At 37.1% G+C, this 10,873-nt stretch overlaps 1 protein-coding gene across 1 annotated transcript; it reads left to right on the top strand.

The window, feature by feature from the left end:
• Positions 1-3,963: 3,963 nt before the first annotated feature.
• On the top strand, positions 3,964-7,287 carry en2b (engrailed homeobox 2b). The gene is made up of 2 exons (XM_067453030.1): positions 3,964-4,804; positions 6,605-7,287. Exons 1-2 carry the CDS (start codon positions 4,333-4,335, stop codon positions 6,919-6,921), a joined length of 789 nt encoding a protein of 262 aa, XP_067309131.1. The 5' UTR covers positions 3,964-4,332; the 3' UTR covers positions 6,922-7,287.
• The last annotated feature ends 3,586 nt before the right edge of the window (positions 7,288-10,873 follow it).

Here is a 10,873-nt window from a genome sequence, read left to right as displayed (position 1 = left end):
TTATTGTCTAATTCATAGATACGGTTTATTAAACTAAAACCATGCCAACAAAATAATTAATTTTGAATTTTTTTTATTTCTTGACGTGCTAATGTCAACCCCCAATATGAAATTATTTCTTTAAAAAATAATGTAAATCATTCTCAGCTTGTCTTAACTGACCTTTTAAACTATGGTGTGATGAACTATTAGCAAAACATGCAGTGTCTTTCAATTCCATCTGACTGGCGGCTCAAGCAAGTCCAAATGTGCTGCAACAAACAACATAGTTCGTTTTCAGTGATTGCAAATGGTCTCGTAATTTCGGCTAACCTGGTTCTTAATATAAAATCTCAAGATCTTTGTGGATCTTTAAGGCATGCATGTTCATTTCTTTAGGTCACTTGAGGATGAGCTGTAGGCCTATCTAATAACCTAATTGTCCTAAGATTTAGTTTGACATTGTATAACCTTTCTTTACTGAGAATAAAAAGCCTAAACCAAAACAGCATATTGAGAACTGCATGTGCGCAAAGAGACTGTTCTGGACATTAGTGATATAGAGTGAGACTTGGAGTTGGATAACTGAATGAACAGCATCCGATGTACACCTGTTGCACAGACAAGTCGCTTATATCTGAGAGACCCTAACAGCTGTCCCCCTTCACGTCATCCCGCGAGGCTTAAAACATCTGAAGCTGGCCAGCTAACTGAATATCGACTGTGGCTTCCATTTGGGATTTGTTATTTAATGTTCGTTGCCTAAAGAGCATCGTAAGTTATTTGTTTACAACGACGGTAGTCGCTTTTTCATAAATGCAAACTTATCCCAAGAGCCCATAACACGTGGAACATATTCGTTTATTGATTTGTTTGATTGATATATAGACTATACATAAACACATACGCGCGCACACACACGGCTATGCAATTTAAGGATGAACATTAAAACCAACGTACACAAACTTTAACAACATGCAGAAATACCGGACCTTAACAATACAATTATATGCATATGTATCAGAACTCCATAGTCTGAAACAGGAAATGGTCAGTAACCTTTATCTTTATCCTCTGAGTCCCTCAAGGTTTCTCCCTATTTCTTCAGTTTGATTTCAAAAGGGCAACAGGAAGCTGGGGGATCCCGTGTGACCCCAGCATTGTTCCAGGCCCGATATCACATCCATTGACTGGGTCACATCTGTGCTGATCTGAGCTCTATGATCTGTGAGCTGGCAAAAGCCCTTGCACGCATTCACAAATCCCTCTTCGCTTCTGCGCGCGACCTTTTGTAATGGGGAAAACAGAACCTAGACTTGCGTAAATGTTTCGGAAACCCCAAAACGGACGGCATTCGAAATAGATAACGCTTATTAAAGCTAAAATTAAACTAAAGCTTAATATTCCACCATTGTAACTAAAAGGTTTGGATAGGTCGAGAGCCATTATTAAATTAGATTATAAACACCTAGGTCTAGCCTAATGATAGAGATTTAAAGTATGTTTGTGTTAAATTCACTTAAACCTTATCTGGAGCAAGAGACGTTGCATTTAATAGTGTACAGACAAGCTTTTATTTATATGTTTTGTTAAATTATTATTATTATTATTATTATTATCGTGCTCCATAGACTATACCCCAAATACAAGGCGTTTCAAGAGTGTTAATCCTTAAAGAATTCCTCTAGGATAAAAAAGGTGCATCAAATTACTCTGACAGCTTTTAAAAGTTTTGTGTTTCTGTAACAATCTTTGTTATGACTGGCCTATAGGAAAATGACAAAGGTCACATGTCAAATTTTAGGCTTATTATTTTATATACCTCATATAATTTAGAATGAAAAACTCTTAACCTATCACCTCTTTATCAGCTCAAACATAGTTTGAATACGTTAAACATCATATTAAACTCGTATAGGCCTATTGTAAATTAAAACTACATTTAATGCACAGTCAACAGAACACACAATAGGCAAAGAAACCGAGATCAAGTTCACCATTATTGTGTTTCATATTGTTTTAGTACATTACTGACTGGTGTCAAAATTTGAAAATATTTAGAAAATAATTGGAGAGGGTATTTCACTTGTGTTCAAATGAGAGGGAGAGAGAGAGAGCGTAAGGCGGCGTTTGATTGCAAAAACAGCTAATTAATGTCACACACACACAGACAAGTCTGCACCTGCACACGGCATGCATGATTTTATTATCATAACTAAAAAAGCAACAAAAATAAAATCTATTTAATTCCAAACATGCATTAGGCAATAAGTTATAGCTTAGAGTCTGCGTCTAGAAAACACAGACTCAATGCACTTAGCCTACAGCTACATGTTTTGCAAGTTCCCTAACACTTCTCTGTATAACTTAAAATGGGTTAAAAAAGTTGAATATAATTAATCAAACCCTCGCAATTACGCAAATCGAAGATAGTAAGCAAAACGGACGTAAAATCAAGTTATTCATTCACCACAGGTATAATTTACACACGAAATTAAAGAATAATTTGGATCCTTAAGTGTTATGCATAAACTAAAAGTTAATTAACTCCTGCTATTTTGTGGCCAATGATGACCTCACATACCTAATGCTTACCGTGATCGAACACCAAACATTCAGACGTCACACCTAGTCAGCAACAACTTCTACTGAGACATACACGATTCTAAACAAGTATACTGTCAGTATTGCATTAATCCTGCATGCGTATTGCTTTCATGTTTTATCACACGGATGATTGTGTCCTGTCTATCGCCGACATTAAACAGTGTGTAGGCTTAGACAGATTTAACATGCATTTATCTAAACTTACTGTCATTAAATAATGCCAAGGGTCCCTCAGTAAAGTCCACAATTTTCCACAGACGAAAAGAAAACGTGAGCACGAAGTTGTTACGTTAGCTCTACTAATACTCTGTACGTTAGCTAAATACCACAATATGGGCCATGCGTCCCCTTTAGTCAGTTTGATTTCCAACAAGGCCAAAAACCTGTCCCAATGAGCTCGCATCTAAAGTGGTCGTTTGTTTCTTTTTGACGCTCCAGGACGCCATACGCTCCACAGATCACTGTTGGTTTGCTTCGCTGGTTTCCTTTAAAGCGCCACAGCTATTTAGCCTACTAGGCTATTTAAAACTACTGGAGTGAATTGCTTTTAGTTGTTATGTTCCACGAAACAGATTAAATAAAGAGATTGATTTAACGAAATATTTTGGATACGAATAGCCTATTCAAATAGCCTACATAAGAACATTAAGGGACAATAGCCTACCTTAAATCAAACCAAACCAATAAGGACATTCCATGGCCTATAACATTTAAAAGTATGGTTTGTTTTAGGCTATATTGATAAAGATAAACGTATAATAGGCTATAGTGAATGCATACATGTTTAAATATGGCAAAATAAAGGGGAGGAAAATCAAAATAGTTGTTTAGAGTGATGCTGCATAGTGCGTAATTAGTTTTTCCATTACGCGGGACTAAATAGCTACTAGGCTACTGTCTTTACCGTAATTGCACAGCAATTCACAGTGTAGAATAGCCTAATGTGGCTACGAAATTATGAAATTGGACAGTGTGTGACCCACCACCGAATTACGTCTAAAAATGAACACACCCCTCCCCCAGTGTGATTTATAAGAGATACTTTCACCAGATTGCTTAAAAGAAAAAGAAAAAAAGATATCGACTCCACACACAGGCCAATAAACATGTGTCAAATAATTGCCTGTTCGGGAGTTAGATATTTGAAAATGCTAAATATTGGAACGCTGAACACTTCTGAGCAATAAAGTAGCTACTATCGCTTTAAGTATTGAGAATAAGGCGAGGTTGGATGCTGTCATTTACTCGAGAGTCACTGGATCACGTGATAAAATTTCACTCCATTTATTGGCCAAAGGCACGTGTCTAGGATACCGGACTACGACGTCACCCGGGGGACTCGTATTAAAAATAAGAACAAAAATCCGTAGTGAAAGTATTCTAGAGCCAGTTTGCGTTTCCTTGTTTACTAGAGCAGGTCTACTGCTTTGATACTGCATAGATTAAATTTGCCCGTATGTTTTACAAAGTAGATATAAAAGACAACTGCAAGAGGCACACTGTGGAATTAATTTTTAAAACTATGTTTTTTCTTTCTACGCACACAAGGCGGTTTCGGCGTATTTAACCGACAAAAGAATCAGAAAAAAGGATTTGTCCTTTTTCCTGTTTGTTTCTCTTTGCAGTGAGACAAAAAAATAAGGAAAATATAAGCTACAACAAAAACTGGAACACGAACATATACGTGTGTGTGTGCGCGCGCGAGAGAGAGAAAGGGGTTAAAAAGAACATTTGGAGAGTTTCACTATGGAAGAAAATGATCATAGCAACAGAGATGTGGAGCGCCAGGATTCGGGCGATGAGTCCAATAGGGCTATTCTACCCCTGTTGCAGGCTCCTGGAAACCTACTCCCTCACAGAATCACCAACTTTTACATCGACAACATTTTAAGACCAGACTTTGGTCGCAGGAAAGAAGGAACCAGACGCGACGAAATTAATATAGTTGAACGAGAGAACCGCTGTCCATCGGCTCCCGGATCAGGACAGGTAGGAGCTCCAGTGTCCGGGGAAGGAACCTCGAGCCCTCACCCAGTAAGCGCGTCTAAAAAAACTGATATTACTGCAGACGCACCTCTGAAAGCCCGTGCAGAGACTGGAGATCAGTGTTTAAGCTCAGATTCGGATTGCTCGCAAAGTAGCTCTGGTCAGAAGAACCAACCAATGCTTTGGCCTGCTTGGGTATATTGCACAAGATATTCAGACAGACCTTCATCGGGTAAGAGTTTCTTTCTTTCTTTTTTTGTTCATATTTATGTAGCCTACTCAAAAAGTGTGCACCTGTTTTTGCTTGAAAGTGAACAAATAGGCTAATAATAATAACAACAATAATAATAAAAAAAGTTTTATTTATAAACTATACAAACATTTAGTCGATGAAAACGGGGCACGAAAACAAGGAGCAAATGTTCTTTATGTAGCCAAACGGCCCGCCAAGAGTCAGGGAGTTCTCCTTTATGGAATCTATTCTCTTAAATCAACAGGAATAACTAAAAAATATAGGATATATATAACTTGAAATCTAACATTTATAAACATTTGAAATAGAAATATATTTGCTGCGGTAGGCTGGGTACAACTATTTTATTTAATTATAGGCTACTGTTAGCTTAGTATTTTAACCATAATTATAATCCGAATTATGCTTATTATTAGGCCTATTTATTATTTTACATAGTATTATGCAATCAGTTGAAAACCCTAAAAAACAATGTTAGTTTCATGGGGCAATAGCCATTCGTTTATGTTCGACTTGACATCTCTTAAGTCGTTAAATAAAAGGGAGAAATAATAAAATAATACAGTTGTAGGATTGGTAGCTATGGTACATTTTTGCTTGAATTTTTTTTAAGGAACGGGTAGTTTTGCGCCATTGTTACTTCGATGTCTTTGTTGATATTTAATTAGCATATTTTTGACAATGGAGTTGGACGCACCACGGAAGCTAAATGCTAAATCAGATATATTCAAGACAAGCTCCAGAAATAAATATAGGCCTATTATTACCGCACTAACCCGCAAAGTATGGATCGAAATTTCGTAAAATTTTGCATTATATTAATTTAAAAAATCGGATTTTTGATCAACTCATTTCAAATGAAGTTCAAATGGCGCACAAAACGGCCTTCCGAAAAAGTGACAATGCAAGTTTTCGTCACGTCGAAACTTCTGATCTAATGTGTTCTAGAATAGGCCTAATCTGATCGATAATATTAACCAATTTCAAATATGCAATTCGTGAACACAATTTGACCAAAGTTTATACACAACGTAACCGGCTACACATAGGCTACTTAGTGGTGAATATTTGGACAGGTCACACTAACTTAGAAGGTGCAGCCTAACCACCAAGTCAAAGGCTATGGGAATAATTGATTTTCGATTATACGACGTGAAAATATTAATATTATATCATAAGAGCAGTCTGCAATCGAAATAACACGCTATAGAAATCAGATAATCCAAATAAAAGGTGCAAAATTAGGGGTGCGAGTAAGGGCTCATCTCATAGGCTGCAGATCAATCTATTGTCAGCATTCATGCCACGCGGAACCTTTGGGTGTATTGGAGTGGCCCAGGAATGAACTAAAAATAGAATATGGAGTGGGGAAGCAGCATTAAACGACAGGTGCTACTCTTGGAGCAAGTTTATAAAAAAAAACGTTCTCTTATAAATGTAGTTCCTATGGTAACAGAGAGAGGGAAAAGCCTCTTTCACCCCTCCCTTTCTGGCAGTCACCCCCACCCCCACCCACACCACTACACCATGCTTCCATAGTAAAAACTAGAGCAGACTCCTTGAAAACATTCGATCTGAAAGAATAGGTTGCTCCAATTATGTTAAAGTACACAACTTTAAACATGCAAGTCAACATTATTTATTGTTGTAGTATTGCTTTAAATATTATGCAATTAAGCAAATAGCTATTGATAAATGGGTTTATACAACAATAAAAGGCTATGTGCATTTTACGGCACGAGCAAAACGTAATCTCTTTGATTATATTCTGAAACGCAGGACCAAGATCCCGCAAACCAAAGAAGAAAAATCCAACCAAGGAAGACAAGCGTCCAAGAACAGCCTTCACAGCGGAGCAACTCCAGAGACTCAAGAACGAATTCCAGAATAACCGTTACCTGACGGAGCAAAGGAGGCAAGCTTTGGCCCAGGAACTCGGCCTCAACGAGTCTCAGATTAAAATCTGGTTTCAGAACAAAAGAGCGAAGATTAAAAAAGCTTCGGGGAACAAAAACACACTTGCATTGCACCTGATGGCACAGGGACTGTACAATCACGCCACATCATCAAAGGAAGACAAATCAGACAGCGATTAACGTGAAGGACAGGACATCTAAAATGCAATAATTTTAAACAAGGGCCAGTGTACAAAATACCAGCATTAAACGAATGAAAATTATATGTATGAGATATGATTCTGCAATATTATATGTGTATATACTTTATGTGTACGGTGGTGTAAAACCTTTTCAATTGATATCACTGCTGTACTGACTGAAACTTCAGATACAGCGCGCGAGGAAAAGGACGCTTCTTTATTTAAAAAAAAAAGGGGAGCGATTTGATTGACACTACGTTGAGCCACATGTGAACGTGTTTAATCCATGCTGAAGTCCAAAGATTTTTCCTGCTGCATTCAGGCAACTGTGATTTAAAATAAATGGTAAAAATGTTTTATCTGATATAGATGTGTTTGTTTGTTTCCATGCATAATTTTATTAGTCCTGGATGAATGTTTTACTTTATTGACTTGAGTTGTTAGAGACATGGTATAAGACAACATTGCATATGCTTAAAATAATTCAGTATATTGTACTATTTAAAAGATATGCCTACATCAAATGTCCTCACATTTTTTCAGGAAATAGATCAGACATCTGAATGCATATGAGTCAGCAAACCTCAAAACTACTTCTACTACAATACTTGACTTCATTTGCTGTCTGTTAATTTAGCTGGGAATGTACAATAAAAGTTCTCATATTCTTTTTCCAAATGGATTTTGGTTTTTACAAACGAATTTCGTTTGATGCATCCCTGATTTTTATATTTTAAGCTTTGCATGAAATTATAATTATTTCTTGGCTGAAAAAGAAAACTAAACTTCTAAGTAAAATGTTTGTTTGGTTGAATATAACCATTTAAAATGTTGGCAGGAGTGAATATATTATGTAAGTCTGCAATTGTACTTTTTGCCCCTTTTCGTTCTTTTAGAAGGAGAAAAAAAAAACGTAATTTACATATTGTGAAAACGAAAGAGCTTCACCGCCATTGTCTGCCTCCACAATCCTTTCCTACGTTTTGCAAATTAAACTTAAACTCAGATTTAGAAAAAAAAGTAATAAATGCCCAAAATAGTTGTAACACAACAAGAAAAAAAAGGAAAGAAGCCTGTAAAGATCTGAACTTTAGTAAGACGCGAGTGTAAGAAACCATTTTAAACAATATCTCTAAAAAAGACAAATAATCTGCAGTATACTTATGTATGAAAAGTAAACAGACCATTTCATTTCTAAAGAAAAATAAATCAGTTTCAATGTAGCGTAGCATTAAACAGAGGTAAGTAATTATTTGTGTTAAATTCAGAAGAAAACTGGAAAATATTTATTGTAGAAGCTTATAAATAATGTTTTCACATGGACAGAAATATCTGAAGAGAAGGCAAGTAATGCATTGAACAAAAAGCATAGAAACTTTAAATAGTGATTTGTGCTTTTCACTATAGGCTAGGCTAAATGTAATTCTGCTGCTAAAGTAGGCGGGGCATATAGAGCATGAGTTTTTTAATCCATCTAAAAATGTTAAGGTAAAAATATAGGCCCTAACTACACTGCGATGAAAAAGATTATACAGGCAAAAGTGTACTTGATTCTCCAGTCATTTAGGCTATTTAAAACGCTTTGCACAAGCACGAATAAAATTTACTTTGGCATAACCACTGTGTTGTGTTTTAATCTGATGATGCTAACGATACAACTTTTAACAAAAGTAAACAAAAACTTTTAGCAATTAGTCTATTAGTCTTAAACGTTCACAAAAATGTGTTAGCCCAAAACAAGTAATACTAAAGTTTGACTACTTTGTACAAAACTAGACAGGCTAGCCTACTATACGAGCCACAAGATATTTTTATGAATCCCGAGAAAAAGATTTGATTATAGATTATCATGGGACATGCTACCCATCTGGTTTTGTCCCAATGTTTATTTGGCGTCTATAATGAGATTTGGTCTCAACAAAATGAATAAACAAACAATAGCCTCTCATCCACATTTCAACACTTGGGGGAGTCCAAATGCTGCTAATAGATGTAGCCTAACTTCACACACACACAATTCCGAGTATTACAAAAAATAAATCAGAGGAAAAAGAAAAGAAAAAAACAACTTCGAAGAGAAATCTAAAAGGCCTATAATAGTTTTAACATTTAGTTGTGGTTCAATAATGTACACCCAAGTAGACTAATAAGGGTAGGCCTAGCCTATCACCTCTAAAGCTTCCGAAAAGTGCATATCTGTGCAAATACTCAAAAGTACAGCCTACTTAATTTACTATTAGTATTGAGTTAAACTTTGTAAATTAAACTCTAGACGGAGTTTCGTTGTTATGGTTGCGCTTGTAAACCTTACCAGAAACTTTACACGTAGGCTACCTGATGCCATGAAAACATGTCAAGAAAAGTCGTATTACTGAAAAGGTCCCTCACAAAAGGCGAGCTATCTCTGAGAACCATTCCCAGCATTGACCTGTTCATCAATGCCAGGGAATCTCATCTGCATTTCTATTCTTGCCAGGCTTGTATGTGGAAGTAACGCCCAACGGTCACTGACTCGAAGAGCTTCACTGGGAAGAAAAAGGCAGTTGCCGCTCAGACGCGCAGCGAGGCTCCTGAATAAAGTCTGTGGCGGGAGACCCCGTTGAAGGTCAAAGCCTCCTGTCACAGCTGCAGGTGGCTCGTTTCACTTCGCTAACATTTCATCACCTCGGAATGCAGCACGGATCTTTCTTAAAGGCATTGCATTAATTGGCTTTATTTCAAACACCACAGAACGTTTCTGCAACCCAAGTTGAGAGGAAATGGTGTGAGGAGATTAGAGCTCTCATCCAGCTGTGCATCTGGGCCGCAGAAAATGATCAGCATCTCTCTCTTCCTCAAGCGGTTTTGTCCAAAAAGTCATACTGTCAACTTTTGGCTGCTTGATAAAATAAGAAGCTAAAAAGGGTTTTAAAGTTTTAAAGAGGCTTAAAGTTTGCGGTCCATCCCATGCAGTTCCACATAGTTATAGGAGTATGGCTACCTCAGAGGCCCTGCTTTGGAAATTCATCCTTCAATGATTTATCTTTGATAACACACTCCAGATTCCTCTCCCTAAACAGGTCTTTCCAATGGCTGAGTTTCCTGAAGACAGTCACTCTCTCTATATAAAAAAAAAACATCAGAACGGTGTTGATCTCCCTTGTCTGCGCATCACAGAAAGGCCTATCTTGTCCCCATTCCAAAGGAGTCATTTATCTATAGTTTTTGAATGCATCCTAGTCAAACTTGAATATGCAATGAAGAGCTGGGGCTTTGTGGCGGAAATATAATTAAGGCAGTGAAAGATGTAGAGGGTGAAGAATGGGGATGACATCAGGCCAATTTCACACTTGGCACTCGGATGGCCAAGCCAAAGCCAGGCTCTTGCCACGCAACACAGATCAAAGCGCACTGCCAGTTCAGAAAAAGCAAAAAAGGATTTAAGTATGCTAATCTCCAGGACAAATATATTTTAATCTTGTTAGAATACAAGTTAACGCCACAGCTCAGCAGTTGAACTTTATAGTGAATTTAAGGGAGAGATCAAATTTCACTTACATTTTTTTTTCAATGTGTAAAACTTCTTGTCCATTCTGACTGACAGGCAAGTTTACAAAATGGTTAATCATCCAGTAGATGTGATCAATGGGGAAAAAAGCTTTGCGTTTAGTGAGGATGTCTCCACTCTAGGGCAGGCAGGTCACTCAAGCTAGCATGAAAGCATTGTGCATGCATGGGAAATTGATGTTTAGTTGTCCAGTTCCCTTTGTTTTGAGTCATTGAGCCAAGCCACTGCACCTTGGTAACACTTGATCTGTCAAACTTAAGCTCAAAACACATACACACTGACAAACACAATAAAGAAGATACTTTGTATCTTAAGATAAGATCACAACCAACTTTTTAAAACAGCAAGTGGTTTCCTGAAGGGGGCCAGACATACAAACCAAATATTTAAGTTTATCATGGAA

The sequence above is a fragment of the Pseudorasbora parva genome, chromosome 9, assembly GCF_024679245.1.
Source record: "Pseudorasbora parva isolate DD20220531a chromosome 9, ASM2467924v1, whole genome shotgun sequence".
Classification (NCBI taxonomy): domain Eukaryota; kingdom Metazoa; phylum Chordata; class Actinopteri; order Cypriniformes; family Gobionidae; genus Pseudorasbora; species Pseudorasbora parva.
Note: the sequence above shows the minus strand (reverse complement) of the source record. Positions and strands in the feature narration are given on the sequence as shown.

Bases quoted from the DNA above. Each gene is read 5' to 3' on its own strand.
- en2b (XM_067453030.1), top strand. From the start codon at position 4,333: ATGGAAGAAAATGATCATAGCAACAGAGATGTGGAGCGCCAGGATTCG. The intron at 4,805-6,604 runs GTAAGAGTTTCT...TCTGAAACGCAG, and splicing joins TTCAGACAGACCTTCATCGG to GACCAAGATCCCGCAAACCA.